This window comes from Canis lupus, chromosome 2 (assembly GCF_011100685.1).
Source record: "Canis lupus familiaris isolate Mischka breed German Shepherd chromosome 2, alternate assembly UU_Cfam_GSD_1.0, whole genome shotgun sequence".
In the NCBI taxonomy this organism is placed as follows: Eukaryota; Metazoa; Chordata; class Mammalia; order Carnivora; family Canidae; genus Canis; species Canis lupus.
This window is the reverse complement of record NC_049223.1, coordinates 15,408,029-15,426,060: the sequence shown is the minus strand read 5'-3', so window position 1 is coordinate 15,426,060 and position 18,032 is coordinate 15,408,029. Positions and strand designations below refer to the sequence as shown.

At 42.4% G+C, this 18,032-nt stretch overlaps 1 protein-coding gene and 1 pseudogene across 5 annotated transcripts in view; both read right to left on the bottom strand.

Moving 5' to 3' along the window:
- The window catches only part of MPP7 (membrane palmitoylated protein 7), a 681,753-nt gene that overhangs the window by 652,872 nt on the left and 10,849 nt on the right, over positions 1 to 18,032 (bottom strand). For all 5 annotated transcript variants that reach the window (XM_038529943.1, XM_038529945.1, XM_038529946.1 and 2 more), the window contains 2 exons: positions 14,837 to 15,307; positions 8,212 to 8,324 (listed from right to left, as the gene is read on the bottom strand). In XM_038529943.1, coding sequence (XP_038385871.1) covers positions 8,212 to 8,324; positions 14,837 to 15,278 — 555 coding nt within the window. In that variant the 5' untranslated portion in view covers positions 15,279 to 15,307. The remainder of the gene's footprint in view (positions 1 to 8,211; positions 8,325 to 14,836; positions 15,308 to 18,032) is intronic.
- Positions 569 to 2,930, bottom strand: LOC119868896 (annotated as a pseudogene).

The window sequence follows — 18,032 nt, the reverse complement described above, 5'->3', positions numbered from 1 at the left end:
TGATTTTACTCACCTCGCTGTTTTAAAGCACCATTATGAAGTCAGGTTGTACAGTAATTAACAGTACCTTTTATATATATCTCATATCTGTCATTTATATATATCACACACACACACACACACACACAAACTGGAAGAGGTAACAGCAGCTTATAGAAATGGATCTTCTTCAAGGTTTCCTGTGTGGTAAGCACCTGAAATACTGCATAAAAGGGTCTTGTGTGATCTGTCTCCCTGCTGCTCATTGGGCTCTGTTCTGCATGACCAGGAATGGTGCTGGCAAGAGAGCTCAGCGGCTGGAAGGAAAGTCTGCTGCTGAGCGTCACTATTTTCCACCCCCTGCTTGTGCTCCTATCTGATCAGGCTAGAGAAGACAACAAAACATACATAGTTAGAAAAAACTCCAATATATAGATTTCTGTAGAATTTCCTTTTTTTTCCCTCCTGTCCTTCCTCTGCAAGGTATTGTTGCTATGTCCTGTTACTGGTTTTTGCTGCAATAAACCCTCTTTGTTTCAATCACAGCAAGAAACAAAAATCCAAACAAAACCCCTCTGAAAAGAGTAGAAAACAAAAGGTTTTACCTACAAAAAGGGGAGGGGGAGACAGGAGGGACCTTGGTTTTGTTTTTAAAAAGGACTGAAGATTAACATTGAAAAATCAGGAGATGATGTGCAACCCTTTGTGCAAGGCAAAGCCCTCTGGTACTTCCGCCTCTGGTTTTGTTTTAAATTTCCTTTTTCTCTTCTGCGTGCGGATACTTCTCTCCATCTTCATGTTGTCAGTGTTTTGCTGTGTTTTGTGTTTTCTTGTTTAACTTTGTGTCACTACCTCAGTCTGCCCTCATGTCCCTTACACACAAACAAAACATTCCTTCAGCAGAGCGAAGAGGTGGCGGATGACCGGCACGCTCCACGACCGGCCCAGCAGTCTCTGCGTCGCCAAGTGGCTCATGTTGGAGACATCAGTATAGTGGACAGGGAAGCCAAACACCCTTTCCATTTTAGTGCACCGTAAGATGTCCTCTTTCTCATTCATGAAGACGGGGACATGCTGGTCTTTGCCCTGCTTTATGGAGTTCGACCTAGTAGTAATGGTCCTCACTTTGCTGAACTTGGCTATCCAGCCGTGCTCCAGACACTCCTGCAGCTCCAGCTTATCATTCACAGTGGATGCCAATGGCCTCCTGTTCATACCAGGAAGGTTCCCCCAGAAGTAGTGGGCCCTGTGTGCAGCTGACACTTCTTTGGCATTAATCATCATAGGGTTGGACTCGAGAATTCGCGAGATGTCCCTCTTGTCACTAATGCCCATGGCCACCACATTCTCAAAGAGCCGGAAGAAGGGGCGGTCATCTCCCTCCTTGGGCCGCGCATCATGCAGCAGGTGGTAGAACTCAAAGAAGAGCCGGCCAGTGCCCCTCGTAGAGTCCTTTATGGCAGGATTGATGAGGAGAGACCATTGCAAGGACTGCCCCCAATCACCAGATCCAATGGGCCCCACTCCTGGATATGCTTCTGCGTGACGCTGCAGACGTCCCCAACATACATGATCTTCCCCACCGTGATGGAGTCCTTGCCACACCTCGGAGGCGATGTAGCAGTCCACCTGAATCCCCAAATCCTTCAGCACCAGAAGCCCTGTAGCAATTCCATCAAATAGAGACAGCACCCGGATGGGCTTCCTCTTCTCAGCTGGGACAGGCAGGTAAACCTTCATAGGGTCAAATTCCGGTCGTGGCTGTTGGTGAAAGAACATCTGGAGCCATGAGGGCCAGTCGTCCCGCTGCCGCAGTAGCCCGTAAGTGCCCTTGTGCCCACACATGTAGCAGTTCCGGGGGTCCTCCTTGATGGCTGCCAGGTGCCCCCCAGCCCCAATAAGAGATCCACACCCTCCACACAAAAACACCTGCAGCAGTTATTGTTCCCACACATGAGCACCTTGCCCCCCACCCCCCACAGCAATGGTGTGGTAGGACTGGTAGCTGTCATCATCATGGTGATACGTATGCACACTCCAGGAAGCAGTTTCTTACAGTTTTGGCACATTTCTCCAACAAAGAGAGGGTGTTCCAGGGTAACGTTGAGGCTCCCACCAAGAGATGCAAATGTCCTCGATGTTTCTGGCACTTCTGCCGCACTTTGTACACCAGCTGCTCTCTTGTGCGTTCATCAATGATCTTAGGCTTCTCAGTCGTACTCTTTCGGGGCTTTTTGGCTGGGGGGTGTGGTGCATAGGCAGCTGCCTCAGGTTCGACCCACATGTCTGTGTAAACTTCTTTGTAGGGGTTCTTCTCTTCTTTGGGTGGCTTCAGGCCCTTGGGGCCAGAAGGCTGGAACCCTCCGAGAGACCACTCGATCATCTGTTTGTTCTGCACCTCCACGGACTTGGCAGTGTCGCTCTCATCGCTGTCGTGGCACGCTGGGAACAACTTCCCCGCATGGCTACAGGCCACCTGCAGGACTTCATAGATGGCTTTGCGGTACATGGGCTGCTTGTTGTATGTGGCCTGGTGGAAAGCACTGCAGAAGGAGCTCAGCGGCATCAACTTCTCAACACACACCATCAAGAACTTGCCATCTCCAAACCACATGACCCAGCGGGTGCCTTCAGCTCCTCAGCTCCGGCCTGTCATCCACCAAGACACAATGCGGCCTGGCCCACCAGGAGAAGCCCCGACGTTTCCCCCCACACCAGCTCCCCAGTGCCAAAGCCCCGGCCGTCCTCGTAGGCCAGCTCATCATTGGCTGCTTTGGTGGTGTTCTTGTCCCCAGCATCTGCCCCCACGGGCTCAGGTGTGGTGGCCACAGTGGGGGATGCAGGGTTGGTGGGCTGCTGCATTGCAGGAGGACTGTGGCCTCCTCCACCTTCTGAGACTAGCCAGACCCCTGGTTTTCTTCCACAGCATTCATTACTGCGATCACCTTGGCTTTTCTTCTCAGCCCATAAGGCCACGTGCAGCCCCTCTATGTAAAGATTCTTAGCAGCATTATTCATCATAGGCAATAGGTAGAAATGACCCAAATTGTCAAAGCTGGATAAAGAGGTTAACAAAGCTGGTATATCCATAAATACTACTGGGCCATAGAAAGGTATGAAGTATTGCTACATATTATCATGTGGATTAAGCTAAGTGACAGGAGCCGATGGCAAACAAATCTACCCACCATATGATTCCATTTACATGAATTGTCCAAAACAGGTAAATAGAAAACAGAAAGTAGATTAGTGGTTGCATAGGGCTGGAGTGAGGAAGGGTCAGAGGATGAAGGATTAGCGGTAGACAGCTACATGAGACAGGGGTTTTGTTGGGAGGAGATGAAATTATTCTAGAATCGTGGAGGTGGCTGCATCACTTTGTGCGTACACTTCACATCCTTGCACATATACTTGAATGGGTAAACTGTCTGATATATGTCTCAATAAAGTGGTTACAAAGAGTTACTATCTAAATGTTGATGACACCCCAATCAGAGTTGCGAGATTTCACAAAGGAAATATAAAAAGACAGCACAGTTCATACGTCCACTAAAAAAATAAATAAATAAATTACTGTTTCTCTTAAGTTCAAATTAAACTGGATGCCTTGTATTTTATCTGGCAACCCGACTCCCAAGTCTATTACCTACAACCTAGAACTTACTAATTATCCTCAAGATCCACGTATCCAACTACACAGTAGGAAGTTCTACTTGGTTAACTGCCAAATAGCAAATGAACATAAAACTAAAATCACCTTTCTTATGAGAAGATATTCAATTATGTCAGAAGTGGTAGGTCAGGGCTTGTGCAGGTCTCTGGAGCCCTCTCTCAACCCCCGATGGCCTGGCATCAACAATCTAGTGGTTGGATTAGTGGATGTGGTGTCTAGGAGCTGAGGTTTAACCAACACGGGGGAGGAGTTTCAATATGTTGAGAAACATCACCCTGATGGTGAGGGCAGGCTGAGCATCCAACTCCCTTTCTCAAAACAAAAATCACTTTCCTTCCCTCACCCATGGGTTCATTGCCATTGTCTTGACCTGGAAATCTCCAGGCCCATCCCATCTCTGTAGCAACTAAATTTACTTCTGAAAAAAAAAAAACCGTCTGATATCATCATTCTGCTGCTTTAACCCTTTCAATATACTGGCTCCTACCATGGTCAAATAAAGTCAAAGCCAATTAAGAAGAGGTCTCTACCTGGGCCCCTGGGTGGCTCAGTTGGTTACACCCCCGACTCCTGGTTTGGGCTCAGGTCCTGATCTCAGGGTCGGGACCCCGGATCCTTCACAGGGCTCCACACTCTGTGGGGAGTCTGCTAAAATTTCTCTCTCCATCTCCCTCTGCGCATTCTAGCACTTGTGCGCATTCTCGCATACGTGCACATGTGGCTCGCTTTCTCTCTCTTGCTTGTTGACATACTTGAAAGTGAACAGAATGGGTCAAAAGACACACTTGAAGTTTGCGTGTGATAGAGGCTGGGAGTGGGGGGCAGCTAGTAAGAAACAGAGAATGGACTAGAGGGGCACAGTAAACATTAAAAGCACATTTTACAGCAATTACAGAAAGATCCTTGTAATAGTACACATGCTACTGTGCCACTTAAATGCTAGCAACATCAATTTGTTTACTCATTGCTTTTCTAAAACCAGGATATCAGTGACTATGCTTCCTCGCCACTTACTAGTCACATTTACTTTGAAAAACCACCAAGCTTAAAACTCAAGAGCTAGTGTAACTAAGACTTTGAAAAAAAATTAGTGTCCTTTTCTTAGTAGAAATAACAACCACCTATCACTACTTTTTGGTCTTTCATGTGCTATAATTTAATACTAAATGCCTGCTTGTATTTGCCTAACCTATGTAACTATCAAAGAAAGAAGATCTTCACTATTGTATTTGAAACTCACAAACCACCTTGTTAACATTATAATTTCCATTTTATAGGAAGGAAACAGTGGCCACATTACAACTAAATAGAGACACACATGCATGCATTGTTTTGGGCATGTCTGTTTAATGGTTAAGGGGTGCTGATGAACACAACGATACACAAAGGTACCGTGGCAATTCCATAAAAACTAAATCAAGCACTCTAGTCTTTACATGTATTGTTAGGAAAATGCCACATCTCAACTTTTTCATTTCTTGAGAGTTGCTACTCTGCTTGAGGCAGGCAAATTTCAGCCAATTTGATGGGAAAAAATGGACTAAGATTTCTTCTAGCCTGTGAAGCAAAAGCACATTGGAAGTGGCTGATTTTCAAATACTATACATCAGTAACATCCTTCTCTCGTGACAGACAACCATAGCAAATTCACCTGAGTTTGGTTTTGGTGCAGATAGAGCTAAGGCACCACAGGTATCAATTTCCTACAGACTCAGGTAAGACTCACATCTTTTTTTTCAGCTTGAGTTAAATGAAAAAAAAATGCAATTCATATCTCCAGAAGCAAAACTAAGCTTCTTAATCTAATTTTACTATTTTAAGATTTCTGATCACTCCTAGCATTGCTGTGTGGCAAGACCTCATTTCTGGTGGCTGACCATTTCCATGGCATGATGCTTTACCAAGAACCAGCTCCAGAAACTCTTTTTCTTCGTTTTGAACTTTCATGTATTTATACACAAAATACCATTTCAATGGCGTTGTGGGGAAAAAAAAAAAAGCAACTTCTTCAAATTTCAGTTGACCTTGTCAAAGGTAATTTTCGTTTACTTACTTATTTATTTACTTATTTATTTATTTTTATTTATTTATTATTTTTTACTGGAGTTCAATTTGCCACCATATACCATGACACCCAATGCTCATCCTATCAGGTGCCCCCCTCAGTGCCCATCACCCAGTCACCCCCACCGCCCACCCACCTCCCCTTCCACCACCCCTTCTTCGTTTCCCAGAGTTAGTAGTCTCTCATGGTCTGTGAGATATTTCTGATATTTCCCACTTGTTTTATTTCCTTTCCCCTTTATTCCGTTTCACTATTTTTTATATTCCCCAAATGAATGAGATCATATAACATTTGTCCTTCTCCGACGGACTTATTTCACGCAGTGTAATACCCTCCAGTTCCATCCACATGGAAGCAAATGGTGGGTACTTGTTTCTAATGGCTGAGTAATATTCCACTGTATACATAGATCCCATTTTCTTTATCCATTCATCTTTTGATGGACACAAAGGCTTCTTCCACAGTTTGGCTATTGTGGACATTGCTGCTATAAATTATCAGAGAGCAGGTGTCCCGGCATTTCACTGCACCTGTATCTTTGGGGTAAATCCCCAGCAGTGCAATTGCTGGGTCGTATGTAGGGCAGATCTGTTTTAACTCTTTAAGGAACCTCCACAGTTTTCCAGAGTGGCTGCACCAATTGACATTCCCACCAACAGTGCAAGAAGGTTTCCCTTTCTCCACATCCTCTCCAGCATTTGTTGTTTCCTGAACAGGCCAATAGCCAGGGAGTAAATTGAAGCAGTCATCAAAAACCTCCCAAGACACAAAAGTCCAGGGCCAGATGGCTTACCAGGGGAATTCTATCAAACGTTTAAAGAAGAAACCAGGGAAGCCCCGGTGGCGCAGTGGTTTAGCACCGCCTACAGCCTACGGCCTGATCCTGGAGACCTGAGATCGAGTCCCACGTCAGGCTCCTGAATGGAACCTGCTTCTCCCTCCTTCTGTGTCTCTGCCTCTGTCTATATATGTCTATCATAAATAAATAAATCTTTAAAAAAATAAAGAAGAAACCATACATATTCTACTAAAGATATTCGGAAAGACAGAAGGAGATGGAGTACTTCCAAACTCATTCTACGAGGCCAGCATCACCTTAATTCCAAAACCACACAAAGACCCCACCAAAAAGGAGAATTATAGACCAATATCCTTGACGATCACGGATGCAAAAACTCTCAACAAGATATTAGCCACTAGGATTCAACAATACATTAAGAAGATGCTTCACCATGACCAAGTGGGATTTATCCCCGGGATGCAAGGCTGCTTCAACACTCGTAAAGCAATCAATGTGATTGATAATATCAGCAAGAGAAAAAAACAACAACCACATGATCCTCTCAATAGATGCAGAGAAAGCATTTGACAAAATACAGCATCCATTCCTGATCAAAACTCTTCAGGGTGTAGGGATAGAGGGAACATTCTTCAGCATCTTAAAAGCCACCTATGAAAAGCCCACAGCAAATATCATTCTCAATGGGGAAACACTGTGAGCCTTTCCCCTAAATCAAGAACAAGACAGGGATGTCCACTCTCACCACTGCTATTCAACATAGTACTAGAAGTCCTAGCCTCAGCAATAAGACAACAAAAAGAAATAAAAAGCATTCAAATTGGCAAAGAAGTCAAACTCTCCCTCTTCACTGATGACATGATACTGTACATAGAAAACCCAAAAGACTCCACTCCAAGATTGCTAGCACTCATACAGCAATTTGGCAGTGTGGCAGGATACAAAATCAATGCCCAGAAGTCAGTGGCACTTCTATACACTAACAATGAGACTGAAGAAAGAGAAATTAAGGAGTCAGTCCCATTTACAATTGCACCCAAAAGCCTAAGATACCTAGGAATAAACGAACCAACCTAAAAACTAGGGAACACTTCTGAAAGAAATTGAGGAAGACATAAAGAGATGGAAAAATACTCCATGGTCATGGATTGGAAGAATTAATATAGTGAAAATGTCAATGTTACCCAGGGCAATTTACACATTTAATGCAATCCCTATCAAAATACCATGGACTTTCTTCAGAGAGTTGGAACAAATTATCTTAAGATTGGTGTGGAAAGGTAATTATTTTAAATTAATGTGGCTATGAACTGCTGCCATCCCTAACCTCAGAAAATATATTCCTTCTAATTTTTGTTGTGACCATTCATTACTCAAGCTAAATTCCAGCTCATGAATGTTGTCCATAAGGAGCCTATACCTTCCTGCTATTATTTCATATTCTTCTTCTAAACAAGGGCAGGCATACGTTGGCTTCATTAGTGCACACAGCCAGATCACCACCATTAAGGGAAATCATCTAGGTATTTTTGGTAAAATCTTTAACAACTTCCATGCTCATCACGGAACAAGGCTGATTTGTTCTGCCTTGCAGAAGGCAACAATTTGATCTCTGGTTTATGAGACAGCACTCAAAATGTTTTTCCATGTTTTCCCACCAAGAGAATCTGACATCAGCATGGTTTTTACCTTAACCAGTGAATGCAGGCTTTTCTCACCAAACATATCCCAGAGGAAGGTCAGGTCTTCCTGGCTGTCCACACGTGGCCCCAGCTGGACTGGCAGAACAGCCAACAGCTCATACAGACCTAGAAAGTGAAAAATAAAACACAAAGCGTAATCATAGAGTGATCTCATTAATTTCACTTAAGGTGTGTGTGAAGGATGGCTGGAACATGTCGTTTTTACTGGATCAGTATTCTGGACCATCAAGCAGAACGCTTCTCCGCGGAAGCCAAGGAACCTTTTTGACTTTTACAGCCCAATCAAATATGCAGCATCAACAGGCTAGCCTAACCTTTCGTTTGTCAACATTCTCCAGGCATCCAAGTGGACACAACCTGAGGCAGAAAACGTGTACAAGCTTTCAGAGGAAGAAGAAAACTAAATTGTCACTACTATTGTCTCAGTGTTAGCCAAAGATCAAAAGGAGTCATGAATAGGAATAACTTCCTTAGAAGAGCAGAAAATTGATAGAGTGGCACATTAAAAAGGTTTTGTGGTTTCCTTTTTTTTTTTTTTTTTAATTTTTTTTTTTAATTTATTTACGATAGTTACACAGAGAGAGAGCTAGAGAGAGGCAGAGACACAGGCAGAGGGAGAAGCAGGCTCCATGCACCGGGAGCCCGACGTGGGATTCGATCCTGGGTCTCCAGGATCGCGCCCTGGGCCAAAGGCAGGCGCCAAACCGCTGCGCCACCCAGGGATCCCGGTTTTGTGGTTTCCAAAGAGTTCCTAATGATATATAGCTTCAAAACCATTTGCGTTATCTACATCCAAATTCAAGTTCCAAAAAGCTAAGGCCTACTAAACCATACTTGGTGTTGCTTTCTTGTAGCTGCTCATTTTTCAAAAGCAACAACCACAAGCTACACAGAACTGAGTTTACCTTTAACTCCAATCTGAGCATATGCCGTAACCTCTGAAAGAGTTAAGGAAAAGGATGCAGGTTCCTCGGGGCCCTCCTCACTAGAAGCTTCTTGGGGCTAGACAGTAGTGCCCTGTTCCACCAGTAGCCTGTTGCAGAAACCCTCCCACCTCCTTTGGGGGCCGTCAGTCCTGTCCAAGAACTGTTACGACAGTGCCTGCCCGGGGCCTCTTCAGGGAGGTGACCTAGAAGTATCAACTCTCAGCACACGTTTCACTTTCCAGTGGGATTATACAAGGTAAAAAAGGAGAAACTTCCTTTTATTTCTGTCTGCTGTCTACAAGAGCTCCGAAACCTCCTGGGATCTATGACACAGGAGCATGTTGTAATTCCTGCTCTGAAGAAGTGCTGCTGTTCATCACAGGGACAGCTTTACAAGATATGTAACTAAAAGAATCGTAAATTATGGCCTGCTGATTAGTCTATTATCTTCCTAAAGTATTATCATATTCTGATAATCAGTGATCATTCACCAAATGTATTCATTTTCCCTTGGAAAGTTGGATCTGTAACTTGAGACATTAAACTCAAACATTCCTGGGATTGCATGTGGTCATAAAGATCTATTCTACTTTAGGGGGAAGAAAATGTCTCCCTATTACATTCTAAGTATTCTTGATGATTTACACTTATTCCCTTAAAAACCTGGCATCATGCCTAACCTAGCACTTATTGATGATTTCATAAAAATATTTGTAAGGTGTCCCAAATAGTCTGTTTCATATGTAACTCAGTGAGCTTCAGCTATTGTTATTATTAGTTATTCATCATGACTATTATTTTTTAAAGATTAATTTATTTTACAGAGAGGCAGGGGACAGGGGCAGAGAGAGACAGAATCTTAAGCAGACTCCACGCTCAGCATGGAGCTTGACACGAAGCTCCAAATCATGACCCTGATCATGGCTGGAGCTGAGACCAAGAGTCAGACACTCAACCCACTGCACCAACCAGGAGTGTCCATCGCTACTGCTATTGAAAAATCAAAACTCTGAGTCAAACAGACCTAGAGTCAAACCAGGTCTATACTTCATTTACCCCCCATAACTTACCTCAGCCTTCTTTCCATCATATGTTCAAAAGAAACGGTAATCTACACATGTAGTAAACTGGACAGGAAAAAATACACAAACGTATGCACATACACAAGGTATGTAAAATCTGAAAAAGCCTAAGGGACTACGTTAGTGGCGATGTACCCACATGGTCACCATAACTATGCGAGATGAGGAAGCAGGGTCAAGTGTACACGGGATCTGTATTATGTATTTCAACACATGAATCCACAGTTATCTCAAAGTACAGTTAAAGCAAGACAAGTGGTGGTTAATATGACTGTTATAAGAATGCAAAAGAACAAGGCACATAGTCCCGTGGTTGGCACAAAAGAGGCATTTGATGGATTTTTTAAAGATTTTATTTATTCATGAGACAGAGAGACAGACAGAGGCAGAGACATAGGCAGAAAGAGAAACAGGCTCCATGCAGCGAGCCCAAAGTGCTACTCGATCCCGGGACTCCAGGATCACACCCTGGGCTGAAGGCTGATGCTTAAGCACTGAGCCACCCAGGCGTCCCTGATAAAAAGGTTTTAAAAATTGGGCAGCCTGAGTGGCTCAGCAGTTTAGCACTGCCTTTGGGCCAAGGCTTGATCCGACAGGATCAAGTCCCACTGTGGGCTCCCTGCCTGCTTCTCCCTCTGCCTGTGTCTCTGACTTTCTCTCTGTCTCTTTGTCTCTCTCTCTCTGTGTCTCTTATGAATAAATAAAATCTTAAAAAAAAGAGTTAAAAAAATAAAGTGACTTCTTAAGACTTCCTCAAGTGGCAACTGCCCCTTACTAGAATTCTGTCTATACCTTTACTCAACTTCACTTCAAAAAGTTTGGTTCTCTAATGAAGAACCAAGAGGAGCAGATGAATAAGCATCCGCATAAAACACATAAAGTGAAAGATCCCTATAATTTCTAATCTGTGGATAAAACCTGAAAGGAGTCTGGGGGACTAACCAAATAGGAAATCACTTCGAGATTGATGACATATGCCTTATTATCTAAATTAAAATAGGAAACACAGGGACACCTGGGTGATTGAGAAGCTGAGTGTCTAACTTTGGCTCAGGGCGTGATTCTGGCCCAGGATCCAGCCCCACATTGGGCTTTTTATGGGGAGCCTGCTTCTCCCTCTGCCTGTGTCTCTGTGTCTCTCACAAATCAATAAGTAAAATCTTTTACAAATAAAATAAAATAGAAAACACATATAAGAAAATCAACTTCTGAAGATGATTTTTTAAAAATTATATGGCCCCGATATTTAAGCTGAACTACATTCCTTTTTAAATCATAAACAAGGAAAACATTTAGAAAGCAACAGATAAGCTCAAGGAGATCACAAAAACCAACCTTCACAGGAGACCTATTTCTCCTCTGGCTCAGTGTCCTTTACAGTTTATCCAGGTGTGCTTTCAATTCATCTGAGTTTGAAAGTGAACGGCAAGGAACAGCAAGGTAATTCATTCCAAGATTGAAAATAAAATGATAGCTACAGGAAATTACTCCATCAATGCTAACTGCTTCTGTCACTTATTCTTTGGTTATGAAGGTAATGTGGAAAGGTCTAATATCCATAAATCATTATGATGCTTTATACTTCATTTTGAAAACAATCCTGTCTTTTTATGTATTTCATCAGGCCTCGTTCCGACACTAGCGTATCTGTCAGTTTTTAGCACTGTCAGCAACAGACCTAGCTCATTTGTCTTTATTTCTCCAAAGCATTCCTCCTGCCTGTGCCTTTCTCAGAACACTAGTAGCTGACAGTTTCTCTCTGCCCAGAGAGTTCTAGCCTCAGACTTCTGCTACTGTAGCCACCCAGGTAGAACAGAGGACATCCCCACGCACAATTTTTTGAGCAGGAGAGTGAATGCAAATCAGCACAGTATCCGCATAAGGTCCTCGGTGACAGGACTTTTGGAAACATTTGCAGCGGCTTCTGGTTTTCACTCCCAGGATCTCACACTTGTGTCTGCGCCAGGAAGAGCTCTGCTCAGGACCGGGCCCAAGGGAGCCGGGTGGCAGGGAGCTCCGAAAGGCACACTTACATCATCAGCCAAGACTGCTGTGCTGTGGAGGATGGGCACAGGGTTCTACTTCTCATAGTAGTAGAGCTTTTCATGAATCTAGAAGAAAAACAAGAGTATACAAGTTCACCTGCTAGCAAACAGTGAGATAGTTGAAGGGTTTTCAGCACTGCGAATAGAAACAGATCCACTAAACCTCAAAAAAAAATTAAACGTTTCTATAAATCTGTAGATAATAAATAAGTGGGCTTATTTCTATGGTCCAGTCTGATTCTTCTTTAAGATTCTCATGTCAATGTTCTATGTTTAAATCAAAGTTTTTCTAATTGCGACATCATTGACATGTACCACTGTAATACTTTTTATATGTACAACATAATGATTTGCTGTATATATATATTGCAAAATGGTTACCACAGTAAATTTAGTTACTATCACTGTACATTGTTACATGAGATGTCAAATGGGGGTAAAAATCATTATCAAATAGAGCCCACATAAAAGCTAAACCTTTTTCCCTTGAATAATTATGATAGTTTTCTAAAATATGTAACTTCTAAAACATATTGCTTCAGTACTTTAAGTATCAGTTGTAGTTCATATCTCTACTAAATACATACATGATGATTAATAAGGCGGCAGCCACTTGGGTTGGTACGTGATAACCATTAGAAGCAAGGGAACTGGCGTGGTGTGTGCCCTCCTGAGCATGCTGTTCCTTTCGCTTCGTCTTTTTTTTCCCCCAGATTGTCAACCTTTCTCCCAAATTCAAACTTCTAAGAAACAGAGGGAATGCTCCTAGATGAAGACATTTCTCAGAACTATTGAGCTTAGATAACTTTCTGTCCTGTAAAACAAGTAAAATTATACTATCAGGGAATAATTGGGTCCTTTCTTTCCCAACATTACCCAAGAAACAACAAAGGTGAGAATGTATTTTTAGTGCACTAGAAGACACATGGAGTTCCTTAAAAAATCTGCTTTAACAAATGCAAAACTGTTGGCTTTTACGTTTTATCTACTTCAGCTCTTACACAGGTGCCTTTAAAATGTTATACTTGAAAACTTACTTGAGCCTCTTCTTACTTACAGTTGAAGAAATTACCCCCCGCACTATATATATAAAACAGTTGCACCGCAGAATTTCCAGTTTTTAATAGGTATCAAGTAATACACTCAGAGGTATCAGGCCATCTACTCTTTAAATAATAACTGGCGATGGTTCCACACATAGAAACAAATGAGTTGGGACTTAAAACTCAGGCCACCTGGCTCAGTGTCAGAGCTTGTCGTCACTCCACATGCCTGCCTCTCAGATTAACATCTTGTCTGCCTTTTCCACGGACCTCAATCATGGCTGGATGAACAGGATAGAGAGAGGCTCGCAGATATGTGACAAATAATACTGGCTGTTTCTAATGACTACGGGATTAGGAATGGCTTCTCTTCACCCCTCCCTGTCTTTTTTCTTTCCGACAATTCTTAATTTTTCCAGATGAATTTGTATTGATTCTGTACCATAATTACAACTTAAACATTATATGCCCCAAATAAAGACATTCTTCTCCACTTCATTTCCTTCTTCTGAGGGTCTTTTATAAACAAGGAGCCCCTCTTTCCACATCATCATCTTTCCATCTTCACCCAAGTGAGTTGAGTGCGGACCCCTACCCTGCCAACCCTGGGACGTTGTATTGTATCAGGAGTTTTTAAATGCTCTCCCAGAATTTCCAAATGCTGGTAACCCTATGATGATATGTGTTTTACTCCAGGACATAATTTTAAATATGAAGTTGGTATGAAAGTAAAAATTACTTCAAGTAATTAATGTTCAATCTCACAAAATATTTTCTACCATATGTACCAATAGTGTTTTCCGGGTGTGACCAGGTAATATGGGAATTCTATTTACAGAATTTATTTATAAATTTCCAAATACTAGCCATCTCATCGTGGCTTTCCCAAAAGGGGCCTCACTTGGCTAGATATTTGGGTCACTTAATGTGCCGTGGAATCCATTGATGATATCTTACTGAGACTTTCCTCATTAGTTCTCGCAACTGAAGTTGGCTTTTTTTCTCCTGGTCCTGTCTTTATGGGGTCATAATATCAGTGTTACACTGCTTTCGCTTTTTTTTTTACACTGTGGAAAGTTTCAATCTTTTTCTATGCTCTCAAAACTCAATGCCACTAAAGTAATCTTTTCTTTAAGTGTTTGATGGCATTCCCATGGGAAACCAGGAGGATCAGATACATTATGGAGGGCAGCTTCATCCCCCAACTTTATTTCTTGTGGGTGGTGTATGGAAATTTCTCCATTTAGGTTTTCTATCTCTTCCTTTGTCAGTTACAGTAAACACCGTTTTCCTACAAAATTACTCATTTTTTTCTGGCCTTAAAAAATTAAATGAATCTGACTCAGTTGGGGGATGGGGCAGATGGCAGAGGATTAGGGGTCCTCAAGCACCTGGCCCCACCAACTTACCTAGACCAGAGACCCCTTCTGGATCTCCTTCAGAGGTGGCTCGTGGCCCCTGCAGCCCCCGCCCATCCCCATGCATCTCCTCGTGTTCGCAGGCTGCTCTGCCAGCACTCACCATTCGGGTCCTTCTCACAGTAGCACTGGTACTTGCACTCCACCACGTTCTCCAGAAAGGCCTTCACCTGCTCCTTGTCCTCGAAGTCCACCAGGCCTGGCACGGACCCTGCTGGCCTGGCAGAGCTCAGCCTGCCTCTCTGCATGCCTGTGGCATGGTCACGTGAGCAAGTGGAAGGCCATGGCCTGGGGCGGAGCCTCCGGCTGGAGCCTGGGCGAGGCTGGGCAGGGCTGGGCAGGGCGTGCCCCCAAGGTCTCTGTGCTGGTCTCCCATTCAGGAAGGGAGTGCACAGTCCATCTACCTTTGAACACCCTTGGCTGTTGCCACACCTCTTGCTTCTCTGGCTCCTTCCCTCTAACTGGTGACAGCCTCTCTGCAGCACTTCTGTGCCAGCTTTATGCCTCCCAGCATTACAGGATCCGTGGTCTCTCATGTGGCCCATGGGCAGTTTCCACTGGCAACTTAGCACTACTGAAAGAAAAAAAATCAATTAATATTTTTATGCACCTGGATTTGAAGTTGCAACAGGATTATTATTTTTGCATAATTGTTTTCATAAGGCTGTGCCAGTGCTGCACAGGCTAAGCTTGTCAGAGCTTTGCTATTAACCTTCGCAGCACTGCTTATCACCATTGTGTTTGGAAAATTTCTACTATACAACTATAATTATCTCAAGTCATATATTCAATTAACTAAGATAGGTAAAAGACTTCAAATTAGTTCATAAAAGCCTAGTCATTGAATATAGCAATACAGAGGTGTCTGGGTGGCTGACTTGATTAAGCATCCAACTCTTGATCTTGGCTCAGGTCATGGTCTTTGGGTCATGAGATTGAGCCCCATGTTGGGCTCTGGACTCAGTGTGGAATCTGCTTGAGATTCTCTCTCCTCCTTCTACCCCTCTCCTCTCTCTCTCCCTCTCTAACAAATGTTGGGAAAATAAAGAAAATACTAATATAAACATAGAGGTTCCTATCTTCTGAATATTTAGGATCTAATTCCCAAACAATCCAAGGTTACAGGAATATAGACATTATGATATTCACCAATAAACTGACAATGTTCATACCAGCCCTCATTTAAACATTTCTTCCCACCTAATACATGCCCTCTATGCTGTCATTGGTTTTTACCTTGGATGCCATTAACATGACTGCAAAAATACAGGACTTCACAGGGCTGATGAAAATGATGACGAAGTGATGCTGGTGGTAAACAAGCCTCTGAAAGAGGTCTGCTAGTCAGCAACTGAGAAAAATGTAACATATCTGACAAAACTCCCCACTTTGAAAGGGAACAATCTGAATACCGAACTTTAAAAATGAACAAAAACCAAATACTACTGGAGAAACTAAAGTCTTCAAATATTTTTGTTAAACTGCCCTTTTAACTGGAAAAGTCAAAGTGCTATTATAAAATGTTGGCAGCAATATTATGCCAACAAAGGAAAATTCAGCAGGATACAATGCATCCATGCTAAGAATTAGCAGTTACAACTGTAACCTACAATATTCTTAATTACATTTCAAATGTGGTCACATTTTATATTTCCTGTTCCTACATAAAGTTCTGTTCACTTCCCCCACCATTTTCTTGCTCTTTTCGTACCTGTTTAATGCAGATTAATTGTAACTGGCCTTTTCCTACTATGTATTATTACTAGATAAATGGACCACAGAATAACAACATCAACAGAGAAAGCTAACAGGGTTCCGACCTTCACTGAGAGTGAATCTAGCTATGCCAGAAGTGGAACTGAAAATGCATTTATCTCACAAAAACAACCAAAAAAAAAATAATAAGCCACCCAAACAGTGTCAGAATACAAAGTACAATAATAAGAATTAGGTTTTCTTTATCCTGAGAGCTAATTTCCCCCACCTCCAGGGCTTTGTCATTTAAGAAATTCCGTTATAAAGTGTCATGAAGCCACCAAATTTCTCCAATAATTTTTAAATTAAGGACATCGACCTTTTGCCAATAAACTGTTTCCAGAGAAAGCACAAACTAACGCTTTCTAGGATAAAAACTGATAGCCACTAAAAATAGAGATGAAAACAAAATAGACTATACAGGACAACTGGATTCCTACATGCACAAGAATGTAGATTCTTAGATCCCTATCTCACACCATACACAAAAAATTAGCTCAAATTTTAAATCAAGGGGTAAATCCTCATAACCTTGGGTTTGCAAAGAGATTCTTAGATATGCTACCAAGAGCATAAGCAGCACAAGATAAAATGGACACTGATCTTTATAGAAATTAGAACTTTTGTACAAAGGATACTATCAGACAAGTGAAATGATAGCCTACACAAGGGGAAAAAATATTTGCAAGGCGAAAATATGATAAGGGTTTAATATCTAAAATATATAAAAAATGCCAAACTCAACAACAAAAAGGCAATCAGATCGCCAAAGACTACCTGAAAACATGCTCAACATCATTAGTCATTAGGGAAATGCAAATCAAAACCACAATGAACTACCACTTCATGCCCACGAGAATGGCTATAATCAAAAATTACTCAGTGTAACAGGTAGTGATGAGGATATGGAGAAATTGGAACCCTCATATAATGCTGGTAGGAATGTAAAATGGTGCAGACTCCACGGAAAACACTTTGATGGTTCCTTCTCACAAGCCTAAACAGAATTACTATATAAGCAGGCATTTCAGCTGCTAAGTGTCTACCCAAAAGAACCGCAATCGGGACTCAAAACAGATAGTTGTACAGCAATGTCCATTGCAGCACCATTCACAATAGCCAAAAGGTGGACACATGCAAGTGTCCATCAACAGACAAATGGACAAACAACATGCAGTGTATACACATAGTGCAATGTTATTCAACCATGAAAGAGAAGGAGATTCTGATACATGCTACAACATGGACAAACCTTGAAAGCATTGCATGGAGTGGTATAGTTACAAAAGGGCAAGTACTGTATAGTTCCACTTATGTGAACTATGTAAAACAGTTAAAATATAGAGACAAAGCGTAGAATGGTGGTTGCCGGGAGCTGGGGGTGGGCAACAAGGGAAGGTAGCGCTTAACAGCCACAGAGTTTCTGTGTAGAGTGATGAGAAGGTTTTGGAAATAGAGAGTGGTGACGTTTGCACGACATTCTGAATATACCTAATGCCATTACATTGTACGTTAACATGGTAAAAATGGCAAATTTTATACAT